Source organism: Panthera uncia (genome assembly GCF_023721935.1).
Source record: "Panthera uncia isolate 11264 chromosome C1 unlocalized genomic scaffold, Puncia_PCG_1.0 HiC_scaffold_4, whole genome shotgun sequence".
Classification (NCBI taxonomy): domain Eukaryota; kingdom Metazoa; phylum Chordata; class Mammalia; order Carnivora; family Felidae; genus Panthera; species Panthera uncia.
Window position 1 is genome coordinate 23,899,467 of NW_026057585.1, and position 17,157 is coordinate 23,916,623.

The window sequence follows — 17,157 nt, forward strand, 5'->3', positions numbered from 1 at the left end:
CTCAGAAGAGATCTGAGCTAGAAAGAGCCACGTGGGCATGTCACAGTCATGAAGGTATAATTGAGCTATGGGAACAGGTGAAGTCCCCCAGGCAGAAAGAAGGGAAAGGATATGATGAGACAAAGAGAGGTGGAACATATCTAGGCAAGAAGTGTTGAGACCAGGAGAAGAGAAGATTTTAAGAAAGAGAATGGCTCACGCTGTATGAAAGGTACCTAGAGGGTAAGGACTGAATAAGGCTGGTGAGATTTACCTACTGTAGTGATCCTGGGGACACTGGGAAGAATAATTTCAGTAAATCGGGGCTGAAACCAAATTATAGTAGGTGAGGAAATAAAAAGGGAAAAAGTATACACAGCAAACAGAGAGCTTATTTAGTAGGTCTGGCTATAAATGAAAAGGGAGGAGAAAGGGTGATACATGTGTGGAGTTCAGGGTAAATTCACTCAAAATGAGAGAAATTTAATGATGCTTGTGACACTGGTGACAAGTAGCCAACACAGAGAAAAATGTAAGAGAAAGAGGGATGAACGATAGTGCAAAGTCTCTTGAAGGGGAGAAGAAGACAGGATCTGGTGTTTACTTGTCCTAAAGTTATCTATGCCTTTTATTAGAAGAGAACGATAGGTGTGGTATAAGTGGATTTTGTGAGAAAACCTGATGGGAGTTTCCATCCGATACCTTCTATTTTTTCTGAGAAATAGTAGGCAAGCTCATAAGGAGGAGTGAAGAGAGTTGGTAGACTAATTTTCTGATACAGTCTTTGTGAAAAATGGGACAGCATGCTGGAGAAATGTGGTGACATTTGTCAAGCAGAATAGAGGGCCTATTTGTAATTAATGCTGATAAACTTCAACTGGTATCAACTGCTAGATTACAGGATATTCTCTAGCTACACCCAACAGTCTGGATACAGGCATGAAGAAAGATTACTAGAGTCATCAAAAGTATATGTTTTAACAAGGAATCTGGATTACAAGATAATGGGGCAAGCAAGTTCGGGAAACGACCTCTTTTTTCCTTCTCTAATAAGTGAAATGATGTTCAGTTCAGATACAAGAATAGTTAAATAATGAATATTAAATAATTACCTAATAACTCCCTCGGAATTACAACTGTAGATCTTTGTAGAGAAGACATGATTGAGTGTAACCCTCACAAATATTTGATGCTTATTATCCTACACAGACGACTGGTTAAATTTAAACCTCAAATATCTGATAACATAATTAAAGTACAATCTTTTGTTCTCATTACTATAGATTACCTCAGACAAAACACATAAACTACTCTCCCCATTGGATTATACCCCAAATGCAGTGTAATTTCAAATTAAATTCCATTCCATTGCCTTCCACCAAATACTCTCCCCTCTCCATCAGAAGGGATGACAAAAAATATTCCACATTAAGAAAAACATGCACTATATTTAAATATTTGGAAGCTGTGAAAAGTGCCATAAACATCCTGGCTTCTAGACCGTATGCTACTGATCAAACCTCATACCACATGGATTTTGGTTACTCTTTAAATATAAAATATCTCCAAAGTTAGAGGTCAGAGACATGTAAAGAGAAATCAATATTTTTGGAAAAAAGAATCCCAAGTGTTAATGTATGCCTGAAAAGGAAAATATAATAAGATTAGATCATGTAACTTAAGAACAAGTGAGTAGCAACATACTGGAGAAAATCAGACTGAAAATATGTCTACCTTACATATAGTGAACATTGTAAGTAATTTACCTCTTTAAATATTAGCATCCCCTTATAACACAAGAGTAATTCCTGTTCTGTTGACTACATATTAGGAAAAAAACGAGATAACAGCACTTGGTAAACATTTCAATTATGCCAATATAAACGGTATAGCAAAAATATCTGAAGCTATTTTTGCTTCCCAAATGACATGCTGAAGTTGGAAACACAATGCAACAATCAAAAATGGTCTGGGTTCAATACAATCTATCTTGATCTAGAGGAAGCACTGAAGTATTACAGACCATAATTATTTGAAAGTATGAGTAAAAGGGAGAAAAAAGAGGTAAGACAGAAGGTAAAGGAAGATAAGACAGCTGATGTAATGGTTTAATAATGAATATTTGATCGTTTAACAACATAATAATAATCACAATGAGATAACATGGCACAAGACGTTAAAGAGCTAGAGCAAAGGTAGATTTAAATACGATACACAAATAGAAGATTAAGGCAGTTGGTAGCAAAGATATGATATGCAGTTTTCAATAGTGGTCATGATACGGGAAGATATTTTACTTCTTTTAGTAGTTTCTTATCCTCCATATATAACAAAAAAAAAAACGTAAATGATGGAAATAAAAAGCAGATCAGGAATCTATTCAAAAAAGCAGTCTTAAAAAAAAAAGCCTTTAAAGAGAGTATTAAATATACTGTAGTCTTAAATAAACTGAGAGCTTATCATAATATCTGAACCACATGTGTGATGATTATTTCAGCCCAAGTGTCTTGATAGCTAAATTAATTACTCTGAAACTCCCACTGGAAAACACTCAAAATCTTTACTGGTGTTCATGCACAATATATCCTGCCATATCCTCAGGAGCATAAAACTTTGGACCTAAATCAAAAATGGAAAGTAACAGAAATCAATTATTATAGATAACTATAGATAGAACTATCCTTAGAAATAAACATTTCTATCACAAATACCAAGCTTTTCTAACTGTATGTAAATGATACCAATTTGTGCCATCTACAATGCTACATGGTATTGCCAAGTTATGTCCATATTAGTAACATCAGCAATATATGTGTTTATGTATACCCACCATTGAAAAAGATCACTATCTATTTAAAAAAAAAAAAAAAAAAAAGCAAGCTCCAGACTTACTAGTTTTGCTTGTTGAGCATTTACTGGATCACCATACTGGAGAAGAGCCTGAAACTGGTTATTTTTTGTAAATGTGATGATCTTTAATACAGCACCAAACTTTGAAAATATCTGTTAAAAAATTAAAATCAAAATATTATTTATCTACTGTTATCTTTATTTCTCCAATTTATAGGTAAACATGAAAATTAAGTTAAACTTACTTGGTGAAGAACATCAAGTGTTACAGGGTAGTACATATTGTCAATAATTATTCTAAGCACTGGACTCTGGGCTGGAGTCACTGCACTCTCACTAACTGTGGTGCCACTAAGAGGCGTATTTGCTGTCTGGACAGCTGTCACAGCTTGAAGAACTGCTTGAGCACGCTGAAAATTAAAAGATAAGCACTTTAGAAACACACTCCATATTTTCATTTAAACTTTGCTACATGTTACACTATTAGTTCATTTTTTTCTACAACACACACAGATTAAACAAAATTTAACAATCATTCAATAAATACTTTGGAGCTCCTACCATGAGCCAGGTATTATCGGTTTATAATTCAAGTATCTACTGGTATTTACTTCAAAACAATTATCTAAGGTTTGGGACCTAGATAATGGAACAAACGAAGAAAGGCAACATAATTTATTTTCAAAAGAACAAAATATAGTTTGGCAGATTCATATCATCAGAAAATGTTTTAAACAAACTTTTAGAGAACAATAAAACTTCAACTTAACATTATTCACTCCATAAAAAAGGTACCCAGTAAACCTCAGCAAGGGGATTACCAGATTATCCAAAAGAACTCCTGTAAAGTTTATTATTTCTAATACAATCTTAAAGGAGAAATATTCAGGACATATATTAAGTCTTTTTCATAGTAGCATAACTTCTAAAATACTACTAATTAAACCAGACAAATCAACGACACTTAAGACACATCTTAATTTCGGAGATTTTAAAATGTGAAAAAATATACATACTAGAATATTACTACTATGATAGATTCACCAGTAAGGAAATAGTATTTCTACCTATCTGGGGTCAAAAAACCTATACAAAGGCAAATAACTGTTAAGTAACAATAACAAATACTACTACATTGTTTTACAGTTTGAAAAAGCTGTACTGGCAGATGAATAGGAATATAAACTCAGCATGATAAATGAAAAGGAAGGCGAACACAAAAGATATGAGAATAAACAAAACTGGTAACTTTGACAGCACATATACTATGGTAGAAATAATTTTGCAATCCGTGTGTCAAATCAACACAATATATACCTTAAATTTACACAATATATCAATTTTTATCTCAATAAAGCTGGAAACAAAAAAAAAAAAAGTCATTTCATTGACATGTCCCATAACCAGGAGATCACGCAGTTTGGAATTCAGAGACCACATGCCCATCTGGTCAAACCTCATTATTTAAATGCTAATTAAACAATAATATGACCTACAGATCTATATATTGGCTGAGGTGACTTGAAGTATTTTAAGTAGTGTACTGCAATATTACTTCCTTCACTAGTGAAGCATGTCCTTACATATATTTATGTTATTGCAAGCATGGAAATATCACAACTTAGGAAAATACTAACATCTCCTACCTCAAATAATGGAATGTCTTTTTAAAACAGGAATCACATGATATACTATCCAAATGGAACAAAAGGTTAAAAGTTTCCTCTGCAACCCTGTCACCCTGTATCCTTTCTCATACCCATTCCATACCGATATAAACATGGGTACCCTTCCATATATCACCTAGGTGTGTGTGTGTGATATGTCTATTACAAACCTTTCCCCCCAGTACTATTCACTTTTCTCCATCTTCTCTTTTTAGCTTAACAATTAGGTTTTCTACTATCATTAACAAATAACTTTCCATATTTTTTTAATTGATGAAACAGAGTTGGCTTGCCAACAAAGATTTTAACTGAACTTAGTGAACTATTACATATACATATAAAAGGACACGGATCCTAAGAGTATACAGCTCAATAAAACATCACAAATTGGACATATCTGTAAAATGACTAGATAAAAATAGAGCATTGTCAAAACCCTAGAGGCCACATTCATGCTTTCTCCCAGTTATATAAAATGGCATCATATGTGTTCTACTTTGGTCTGGCTTCTTTCACTAAACATTATTTTTATGATATACATCCATGTTTTGCAAGTATAAGTAGCTTGATCATTCTTTTTGTATTCTAAGAAATTCCAACAAATGAATATGCCACAACATATTCTACTGCTGCTGAACATATAGATGATTTCTAGTTTGGGACTATTATGTATTAGTGTTCCATGAACTTTCTCATACGTATCTTCTGATGCACATATTACATATTTTCTCAGGTATGTAACTAGGATAGATTTACTAAGACAAAGATTATGTATATGCTCAGCTTTACTACATATTTCAAGTTTTTAAACATAAGTCTACTAATTTACATTCTTAGCATGTATATATGAAAGTTCCAGCTTCCCAACCTTGTTACCAACATCTGGCATTACCCATCTTAATCATAGGCAATCTGACACAGTACATGGTAGTAGCTCAATGTGGTTTTAATTTATGTCAAAGTTTCTTTTTTTTTTTTTTACAGTTTATTTATTTATTGAGAGAGAGAGAAAGAGAGAAAGAGCATACACATTCACATGCTAGCAGGGAAGGGGCAGAGAGAGAGGGAGAGAATCTCAAGCAGGCTCTCCACTGGCAGTGCAAAGCCCAACATGGGGCTCAAACTCCTGAACTGTGAAATCAGATCCTAAGCCAAAACCAAGAGTTGGACGCTTAACTGACTGAGCCACCCAGGCGCCGGTGTCAAAGTTTCTTAATGCAAACCTCACCCACACTGTGGATCAAAAGATGGCTTTCTAGAGGAAACTAAGGGGAGACCTGACGATGTCTACTAACCGGCCATGTGAAGTGTGGGTTGGAAAAGTGGCACAAGGGTAGGCAGGCCTTAATATTCCAGGCAAGAGTGACATCACAGAAACATAGTGGCCTCAAAAGACTGGAAATAAGAGAAAGCATGCCAGGTTGGAGGATTTACAATTACTTTTGGGTAGAAGCACAAGGAAACATACAGCCGTAAGACAGAAATAGTAGCCATCTCTTCTGAAGGGCTTTATCCTGAGCATGAAAAGGATATGGCTGCAGAAGAGTAACTAAAATCAGATTTGTCTGTTTTACAAAGATATATACATACTTAGGGGTACCTGGGTGACTCAGCTGGTTAAGTACCTGACTCTTGATTTCGTCTCAGGTCATGATCTCACAGTTCATGATTTCGAACACCACATGGAGCTCTGCACTGCCAGTGTGGAGCCTGGTTGGGATATATATATTCATTCATTCATTCATTCATTCTCTCTCTCTCTCTCTCTCTCTCTCTCTCCCCCCGCCCCCTCTGTCCCTCCCCTACTTGCACACACTCTCCCCCACTCTCAAAATAAATAAACCAACTATTAAAAAATATATATAAATATATATATTTAAGAGAGAGGGACGGGGTGAGGGGAAAGAGACTAATAGGGAAGGGGAGAGGGGGAAGTGTAGGGGAAGGGGAGAGGAAGTAGGGAGGGAGAAAGAATTCAAGAGGGGAAAGCAAAAAAGCAGATCAATAAGAGAGCTGTTATCACAGTACAGCCAAAAGGTAACTGTGTCTGAGCTACTAAAGTAGCAAGAAAGATGATGAAAACTAGGCAGATATTAACAAGAGTGAACTGGTAAGACTTGGTAATTTGAGGAAGGATCATGGAAGAATTCAAGGTTGACTCATATTTATTGGACTCTCTTCTATTTATGAAAGCCCAGAAAAATGCCTATAAATGAGGTGATGGGGATTAAAGAGTACCCTTATCATGATAAGCACTGAGTAACATACAGAATTGCTGAATCACTATATTGTGCACCTAAAACTAATTAACACTGTGTTACCTACACTGGAATTAAAATTAAAAATAAAAATGCCTATAAATTAATACAACATGGAATAAACCCAAACACTGAATAGAGAGAATGTCCTCATTAGCATAGAATACTTTTACCAAAATTCCTGGAATGCAGAAAATAAATGGAAACAAATGGGAACAAAGAAGACTTAGTGAACACAGAACAAACAGGGTTTGCACTGTTAACCGCCACATTATGTCAGATTAGAAATTGGCAGAGTCCTAGGACGAAAATCAAAGGGTTAATGGAAAGTCTGCGTAATGAACAAATTCCTCTTTCTCCCATTCCCTCATCATCTCTCTCCCTTATCATTAAAAAAAAAAAACAACAAAATCCTCCCCTAAAAGAAAGAAATTCTAAAGAGAGTTTTACAGGCCCAGAATAAGGTGCTCTTTGGTATTTATGGGATCCCAGCTCAGTGTCCAAACTCCTTATTTTACTCTAGAGGAAAGCATACCAGTCCAATAAAACCTAATTGTCCTTTCTAAAATATATAAACACAACTGGGGGGAGGAAGACAGACAGATGGACAGAAGATAAACATAACAGCTAACACTGAAAGAATGAGATAATTTAGATAGAGTGAGGTATTTTTAAAAATACTATTAATTAGTAGTATCCTTAAAGAATTGTGAAATCACAAAACACTGACTAATTGTAACCTAAAAAGGATTATCAAAAAAGATTAAAGGGCTTCTGAAAATTAAAAATATGGCTGCAAAAACAATTGTTTTGTTTTGTTTTCCCAACACAAGCAACTGTTGCATTGATTGTTCCCTATGTCTGGAATAGTCCAGGCCAGTATAATTGTATTTATTTCCAAATCACTTTGAAGTTTGTAACTGAAATGTCACCTGTTCATGGGGTTTTCACTAAGTATTCTATTTAAAATTATAAATCCCCTTCCCTTACATGCATTTGTCTATAGACGCCTTATCTTTTTTCATGTTCCCTGCAATGGAATCTTTTAAAATGAGAATGCATTCACAAATTACTAAAAATACTAATATATAAATAAAATTGAAATACTGAATGCCATTTTAAATTCTGAGTAAAATAAATATAGAATATCTTTTAGCATATTTCCTCATGATAAATTCCTAGAAGTACAATTTCTGGTTCAAAAGGAATGAAAATTATTACCAAATTAAAACAAAACCCAGCTGAAAATTCAGCCTGGTCTTTAGACAAAAAATTTTAAATATTTATTTATCAACTATCAAAATGATCTGGAAAGGTCAGTTTTTATGAAGGTTAAAATATATGAGGAATTATTTTCTATTACATTTTCAGTAAGACAAACAGCCAGATAGTTTATATTTTACTGAAACATAAAACATATAATTAGCTAAAAACTGTATTAAAAGAGCCAAAAGACCATTCCTTAAATGCTATGTTTTTAGGTCTAAAATCATTCCTATGCTATTTAAAAAATATATACATATTAATTTTAAATAATTGGTATCTTCTACATCACACTTAAAAAAATTCAATATATTCATATATTCTCAATTCTTACATTCCCAAACACCCCCACTCCCACCAGAAAACCATTCACACATCTTCAATAAAAATATTTTCATAAGACCTACAGGTCTTAAGTTTCTTATAGAAATATTTTTATTTCTAACATTTTTATTCCTAATTTTAGTTATTAATAACTAAAGGTATTAAACATACCTTAAAACTCTAAGCAACAGACCTGTACAGTTTACGCTAATAGTAAGCCCAATCTCATGTGCAGTTTCTATACAAAAATTTGAACTTGCAACATGAAAATGAACATTTTGACTAGAACCTTAAAGCTTTGAAAAAGTATTATTTACTTCATCAAGTACCAATTTAAAACATGCACATAATAGACTTCACATACATTTTGTAAATTAACATAATATTTAATACTTAGGGACATACTGCAAGAAAATGTCTTTAAAATAACAAGAAAATGCCCATAGCTTCTGAATGGTTAAATATTTTTACTTTCTGTTAATATGTTTCAGACTCTTAATATGTCCTAGGCCATTTTATTTGTGTACCTACACATACTCACTTGGTTTAATGTATTATCTGTTTTTAGTTCTTTGTGATTGGAGTACTGGATATAAATTGGTTGGTTACGGAGATGAGGTGTCACAGCAGAATAGTAATTAACCATAGTAATAGCGGCTTCCTCTGTTGCTAGTTCCAAAAATGCCTGAAAATTTAAATAGCAAACATTTTAATACCATGAATTATATTCAAATAAACCTCAGTATCTGTGTAATATATTCAGTTAATAAGAAAAATCAGTACAAGACTATAACCTTCCCAGTTACATTTAGATGTTCAAGTAAGTTATCCTTACTTATCCTTATTTTCCATATACCACAAATATAGTCCCCCAACAAAAGCTAAAGAAAATAAAATCTAAACGTTTTCTAACATCAGAATTTTACCACTCTTAGAGACATAAGAAATCTTAGTCATTTTTAAAGCAGTATAACTCAAGAGAGAAAGAAAAAAATTAAGAATTAAATATCAGATTAGTGACATTTATATTTTAAGAGCATGTTAAATTTCATAAGTTCTTCTAAATGATATTAGAAATTTTAAAGCAAAATTTTAATATGCCAGGGCACCTCTGCCACAGATACATTTATTAAATGAAGAATTATCTAGGATTAATGACTGTTTTCTTCTAATGCTATCAGATAAACACTTCCATGAGATAAACTTAAAGGAGAAGATGCTACTAGTATCCACCCTGTTTTCTGATATCAAAGCCACAATGAAAGAAATATTTCATTTGTATTTTCCACAATCTCATTATAAAAACTGTTCAATTAGAGTCCAAAAGTGAATTCAAAAGGCGAAATTTAAAACTACAGTAACTCATTCATTTTGGCTCCCTAGTATTAATTTCTGAAACACCATTACCAGGAAAAGTCAAGAACTTCTGTTATGCTCTTTTACAAAAGTTAGGACCTACTATATTCTACCCTTTTATTAGGAGATAGCTAATTCACACACACAGGATAGCTTGGGGCTTAACAGTTTTGTAAGTCCTGAAAGAAGCATACCTGATTTTTTCCTTTCAGCATAAGGATGTTGGTCACTTTACCAAAAGGTAAGCCTAAAGCAATAACTTCAGTTTCTGTCACTTCACCAGGTAACTTTCGAATATGAAGTACACGAGAAGGAGCACCATCCATTTTATCTTCTCCTTTAAATTTTTTACTATCATTACCATTGGCTGAAAGACATTTAAAAAAATAGTTTATTAATTTTCCCCATTTGTGTAAAAAAAAGAAACCCCACAAAACAAAGTTTAAAAAAGAACTTAATTGAGCCCTGGGTCACATTGGGCTCTGTGCTCACAGCTCAGAGCCTGGAGCCTGCTTCGCTTTCTGTGTCTCCCTCTTTCTCTGCCCTTCCCCCGCTCATGATCTGTCTCTCTCTGTCTCAAAAATAAACATAAACATTAAAAAAAAATTTTTAAAGGGGCGCCTGGGTGGCTCCGTCCGTTGAGCATCTGACTTCAGTTCAGGTCATGATCTCACGGTTCGTGGGTTCGAGCCCCATGTCGGGCTCTGTGCTCAGAGCCTTGGAGACTGCTTTGGATTCTGTGTCTCCCTCTCTCTCTCTCTCTCTCTCCCCCTCCCCTGCTGTGTCTCTGTCTCTCAAAAATAAACATTTAAAAAAAAAATTTTTTTTTAACTTAAAAACATAGCTGAGTATGCCTGAATAATTTCTAAAAATTAAAAAACTGGGCTTTCAAAGGGAGAGAGAAAAATCATATCCACCAATTATTATCAAATAAAATTATGTTACCAATTAAGGTAACTACTGGGTAAATGTTTCTGAACAGAGTGTGTGTATGTATGTATACACACACACACACACACACACACACACACACACACACGTGAAGAGTAATAAATGACAAGCAAAAATTAAAATGCAATTTCAGAAAGAAATTTTCCAATGGCTAAAGAACGCAATTATCTTACAATTTAATCATCTTATTATAGACTAACAGAAATACAAAAAGTGTGAAATATTGACTTAGCAAAAATTAGGGTGATAAGAAATTATTAATGGTTTAATTTGAAAAATATTGTACTCAAAAAGTGGAATCAAAGAAGGCAATGCTGTAAAAATAATCATGCAGTCAATCCACATTACAGCTTAACTACAATAAGTCTCTCCTAATTTACTAATATTATCACTTAATCCACCTAAATATTTTGTCACTATCAACATCTATGTAATATAAAACACTCATGGACTTCATTAACTTACTGTTATTCTGACCTTTAAAATAAACTGATATATTTTTATCCAACAAATTAGTTACCTGCCTTTATTCCAAAGCCTCACCAAAAAGAAAAGTCCTACTAAAGACACAAAATTGGTGATATTTTATGTAAAACTGTTTGAAGGACTTGCAATCTATCCAATATTCCACAAGAGTAGTTCCTAATTGTCTAAAGACTAAGGGATATTTCTGAAACTAACTAAAATGAAGGATCCTCAATAACACTGAGAAATATGTATACTCCACTTGTGTATAACTTTAGGTACTTCATGGTACTCCCCAAATCAACACTACCCATAAACATTATATGTGTGTGTTGTGTATGTATACATATTCAACAATATCTATAAAATTCTAAGATCAATTTGATCTCTAAGTGGCTTTAAAATTCATTTACACACTGATTCTTTAAGAGTTACTGAGTATCAAAAAACAACCAGTTACTGAGTGTCAAGAACATGTTTAGCACTGTTTGAGGCTCTGGGGGATACAGCAATGAACAAAATGATCAGTAAGATCCCCAATGCTCTCTTACAGTCTAGTAGGAGAGGTGGACTAACTTACATGAACAAAATATCTCTTATAGTGATTAACTGCTATGAATAAAGCAAAGCAAAATGTTGTTGATTATAATGGACTTAGCAGAGAACCAGAAGAAGGTGGTGTGATAGTGACTTTATTGGATGATTAAAGAAGGTATCTCTAGGAAATAATATGTGAACTCACTTGATAATTAACTTATTAAGTTAAATTTAAGTCATATTTTATGCTAAGAGCTTTACTGAAGTTTATATACAGGAATGGCCAGCCAATGCCTTTAGAAATCCTCTTTGGATGGCTTTGTACAGAAGAGTAGTAGGCTCTGGCCTCTGGATATATTACCATGAAAATCTTGCTGGCTAGCTCCTAATCACTCCAGAAATAAGAAAAACTAAAGGAAGCCCTCTATACTTCATAACTAAGGACGATTTGTACATGCACAAGCATCTGAATATATAGAAAGAAGAAAGAGGCTGAATTTTCTCTTTTGTGGCATTTTATTGAACAAAATCATGACTGGGTCTGTTAGCCGAAAATGTAAGTAAAGCAGGAATTTAAGAATACATGTATACTTTAAGACTTATAATTGGCATACAAACATATACTCTTATGTAAGACTACAGCCATTTCTTGGCAAAGCAAACGGAGTACAGAATCCTGACAGTTTGTGTTCTCATTTGTTCATTTGTTGGAATAACAAGAATGAATACTTCATAATCCAATCTAGAGCCCCAGGAGTTATAGGTTATGGTATCAGTAAATTTCAGTTTTTCCTAATTTAGTCTGTCCTTTTCTTTCTGGGGGAAAAAAAAGCAAAAAAAAAGTACATCACAATAAAGATACTATCTATTATTGCATACATAAAGGCTTCCCTTTTTAAGTTATTTTTAGAATATGATCCTCAAAAGGTTAACAGCTTGCATTTTCCCATTATAAAGAAAATAGGATAGTTTATTGTTCTGGATTTGTGTTGGGTAATTCCTGGGCAGTGTGAATTGTGAACGTTAATAAAACAGTTAAATAATATGGAAAGGTAGAATCATTTTGAAAAGTCAAAGAAAATAAATAACCTTATTTTTTGAAGCTACTTTTCTTTTACATCAATATTTAACATTCCCTGCAAATTAACTACATGCCAAACACTGTACAACTCTATAGTACAATCCCATTTATGGATAAGAGCTAGTTAAGTCGACCAAGGTCAGACATTAAGTAGTAAAAGACAGGAAGTAATAGAAAAAGACTGAAACTCAGGAAATAGGACTCCATGGCCTGTGGTCTTAACCCACCACACTATACAAGGATCCCAAAGACAAATATTGCATTATACACAATTGCCAAGATAGGATCTGTCCTTTTCTTCCAAAGACCATGTAACATCAAAACTGACACTTTTGTCACACTCTGATATTCCCTCAGTTAGTTAATAGTTTAGAAGGGGTAGCTACTAAATACTCATACTTTAGTACTAAATATTTATATTTTGGTGTGAAATATTATTAAAGTTTTCATTTTAGATAATGAGACTATGAGAACATGAAATTGGGAAATAAGGACTTCTTTAATCATATTGACTAAAGCATACTTTCATATATAAAAACACTCCAGCCCTAGAAAAGAAAATGGGCACAGGAAAATATATAGCCCTTAGCTTATAAAACACATATGCCATTTATTACCCTATCAGAGAAGTAAGGAAGATTGGGTCTCTCTGGGTTACAGATCTAGGATTCTTCAAAGGCAAAGAATAATTTGAACCTCTTTCCATGATCTTTTCCCTTCCACTCCTCAAGTAAATCCAGAAACTTTTGGTTTGTGTATGTAAAACCAGTAACAATTAAAATGATTTCTAAGAACTTAGGCAACAACAATATAGTAATACTTTTATTTATGCATACAGGTTGTATATAAATTGCAGAAATCTTTAATATTATTTTCCATATATTATTCAGCCTTCTTAAAGCCTTTTGCTTAAGATGTTCTTCTCAAATTTGAAACAAAATAGTATGTAAAAATATGCAAAAACTGTTTCTATTTGAATACTTCTCTGCCAAATTCAAAAGTGGTTTTCTACCTCAATTCTAAAGTGACCATGTTCATTCACCTTTAATCAGTCTCTTTTTTCCCTTGACTGACCTTTGCTTTTTACTGGTGTTTATCACAGTTTTCACGTAACAGTCTCACCAAGATTCTGGGTAATTTGTTAAATCCATCCATGGCCAAAATACTGTAAGCCCTCTCATATTTACCATATCTCTGTTCTCACAGCACCCCTAACAATTCACATCTAGTTTTCTTACTTCCCTGACTCACTGTATAGTTGTTTGAACTTTCTGTTAAGCACACATTCCCAGTAATGGTGGGAATTCCTCAAGCTGTACTGACCCCAAAGTCCTATCTTTACTTCCTCATGTAAAACCTGGGTCTCAAAAACCACCTGCTCATTTAATTTGTAAATCTATTACCTTAGTCCCACTCATTCACCAATTTTCTAATTCTATACTTTCAACTGCATCAGCCTGAAGTGCAACATTACAAAACTTTATACTTCCACTTATTTATACAGTGGAAACTATTTAACAAAAGATAAGTACATTCTCATTCTCTGAAGTCTTTCAGACCCAACCATTTATAAAAAAGCATTGGTAGCATCCTTATCAAATGTGAAACTGAGAGGAAAAGCAGTTTCAATTCCAATCAGTTTTAGTTAAGCTTCAGGGCAAAGCATAATGTTATAAAAGCTGTTGGCTTTAGAAAAATAAAAAATAAAAAAAAACCTGAGTTACGAAAAATGAATGCTCATATTCTTTACATTCCTATCTGGGAAAACAGAAAACCCAAAGAAGAATTGACCAGAAATGCAGGTATATACAGAAAGATACTTCTGTTATTCTGCTAGCTGTTTAGTCAGGTCCAACAGCCACCACACAAAAAATCTTAGGCTTAATGTAAAAACTGGCTATAACTCTGCATTTTCAAGAAGCTGCACTGCACAGCCTACTTGCCAGAAGTACCTTACGCATGAGCTAGGAAAAAATAGAAGGCTAAACTAGAAGACTCATGTGCTGGAATACTTCAAAGCATTATAGCAAAATGAAATGGCATTATATAAAAATGTCTTCACATAAAAATTAAAATCTCAAAGAATTCTGAGTAACATATACCAGAATCTATGGGATGATTTCAGTTTTTTCACATAAAGCAAAATATCACACTTTTAACAATATTTAAATCCTACTATTATAGAATAACAATCAGAATTACTGGCAGAAATATGTATACTTTAAAGGGACAGTCCATATCCAGAGCTATGAAGAAATGACTCAAAAAATTAAAGAGACCATGTTTTACAATTGTCAAACCTCCTCCCCAATGAAAACTAGTTATTCCTTTCAATAAAAGCCAAATCCAATACTAGTTGGAGCTAGGTTTTTTTATTTTTTTAATGTTTCACTTTTATTTCTGAAGGAATATATTACAAAATATTCTTTTTACATTTTTTTTAACATTTATTTATTTTTGAGACAGAAAGAGACAGAGCATGAACGGGGGGAGGGTCAGAGAGAGAGAGGGAGACACAGAATCTGAAACAGGCTCCAGGTTCTGAGCTGTCAGCACAGAGCCCGACGCGGGGCTCAAACTCACGCACCGTGAGATCATGACCTGAGCTGAAGTCGGCTGCTTAACTGACTGAGCCACCCAGGCGCCTCTATTACAAAATATTCTTAATGCAGGGACTTCTTATTTACCTGAGACTAAAATTCTAATGACGTTAACTTTTCTCACTTCTAAAAAAAAATTTTTTTTTTTTCTGACACAAAAAACTGGCATGTATATAGAAAGTCTGGACAGATGAGGGAAAGGCCATTGAACAGACATTTTTAGAAACAGAATTCTATAGTAAAGTGATTTTGAGGAAACATTTTGGATAAAGCTGGAATAGAAGAATGAAATCCTCTTCTGTATCTGATAATCATAAAAGTTTCCTTGTAATACTGTCTGTAAAAGTACCTTTTTGAGACACTTGGATGACAATGGCATTTTTTTTAATAAACTTTTTTAATGTTTTATTTATTTTTGAGAGAGAGAGAATGAGGGAGGGAGGGACAGCATGAGTGGGGAGGGGCAGAAAGAGAGGGAGACACAGAATCCCAAGCAGGCTCTAGGCTCAGAGCTGTCAGCATAGAACCCAATGCGGGGCAAGAACCCACAAACCGTGAGGTCATGACCTGAACTGAAGTCAGTTGCTTAACTGAGTCACCCAAGTACCCTGATAATGGCATATTTTTCCAGGCAAGTAGAATCACAAGTTTTTAAAGGTCTTTTATGCTGTTTGCTCTTATAAGCAATAATATTCAAATTGGGGTCTGTGAGATCATGTACAGACTCTCATCTTTTTTGTTAAGGAAAAAACATCTTAAAACTCAGGGTTTCCAATGTGAATGAAGGTAAAATAAATTGAAAGCATGTAAATTTCTTATGTTAAAACAAGGCTTTAAGGAATTTTATTCCATCAGAACACAAGACTCATTCTTTAGTCACTGAAGTACATTGTCTTTCCTAAAGATACTTTTAAAAAGATAGTAACAAATTATTGTTTCTTTCCACCAAAACCCAATCTCCTTTTCCATGATCTTCCCTTTGTTAATGGGACTATCATCCATCAATCTAGTGATTATCTAAACCCAAATGAATACTTCTCCCAAACCAGTCTACTTCCAAATAACTCAGAAGTTCTAATTTCTTGATACATTATTTCTTCCACATTCTAAGAACCTAAAATTCAGAACACCTTAATATCTCTGGAGATTACAGTACAGTGTTTAACTGTCTACCCTGTGTACAGTAGTAACCTTCACTCCATACCCCACGAAACACAAATGGAAGAAAAATCTTTTCTAAAATGTAAATCTGGTAAAGTCCAAGATCCCTAACATAACAAATCAAATCTTATATGCAAACCTCTACCTATCAGAACTCAACTTTAGTCACTCCCCTTCTCATATTTCACATTTCAGCAAGATAAAACTAGGACTAGCTCATGGTTCCCAGAGGTATTCTACAGTTTCAAACGAATTTTGGACTTGTTTGAAAACTTTGTAAATCCATATAGAACATGTCCAACACCACAGAGAATTAATTCCCTTGTACTTCCTGTTCATCCGAACACCCACAGGCAACCCTTATTCTGGCTACTATACTAAAACTTGATTATCTGTTCTTTATAAAAATGGAATCACACAGTGAGTACTCTTGTGTCTAGCTTCTTTTGGTTCATAGAAGGTCTAATATTCACTCATGTTTTTGTGTTAATAATCATTCTTTTGTTATGAGTAAGTAGTAACCTACTGTTTGATTATACTACAATTCACTGATATTTTCCTATTTACAGACATTTGGGTAATTTCAAGTTTGGGACCATCATAAATCAAGTTTTTTATACACATTTGTACAAGTCTTACAGTGAACATGTTTACACTGCGTAAAA

At 33.7% G+C, this 17,157-nt stretch overlaps 1 protein-coding gene across 5 annotated transcripts in view; it reads right to left on the bottom strand.

The window, feature by feature from the left end:
* Positions 1-17,157, bottom strand: part of PTBP2 (polypyrimidine tract binding protein 2) — an 81,129-nt gene that overhangs the window by 28,241 nt on the left and 35,731 nt on the right. For all 5 annotated transcript variants that reach the window (XM_049616759.1, XM_049616758.1, XM_049616756.1 and 2 more), the window contains 4 exons: positions 9,892-10,064; positions 8,883-9,026; positions 3,075-3,239; positions 2,872-2,982 (listed from right to left, as the gene is read on the bottom strand). In XM_049616759.1, the coding sequence (XP_049472716.1) occupies positions 2,872-2,982; positions 3,075-3,239; positions 8,883-9,026; positions 9,892-10,064 (593 nt within the window). The remainder of the gene's footprint in view (positions 1-2,871; positions 2,983-3,074; positions 3,240-8,882; positions 9,027-9,891; positions 10,065-17,157) is intronic.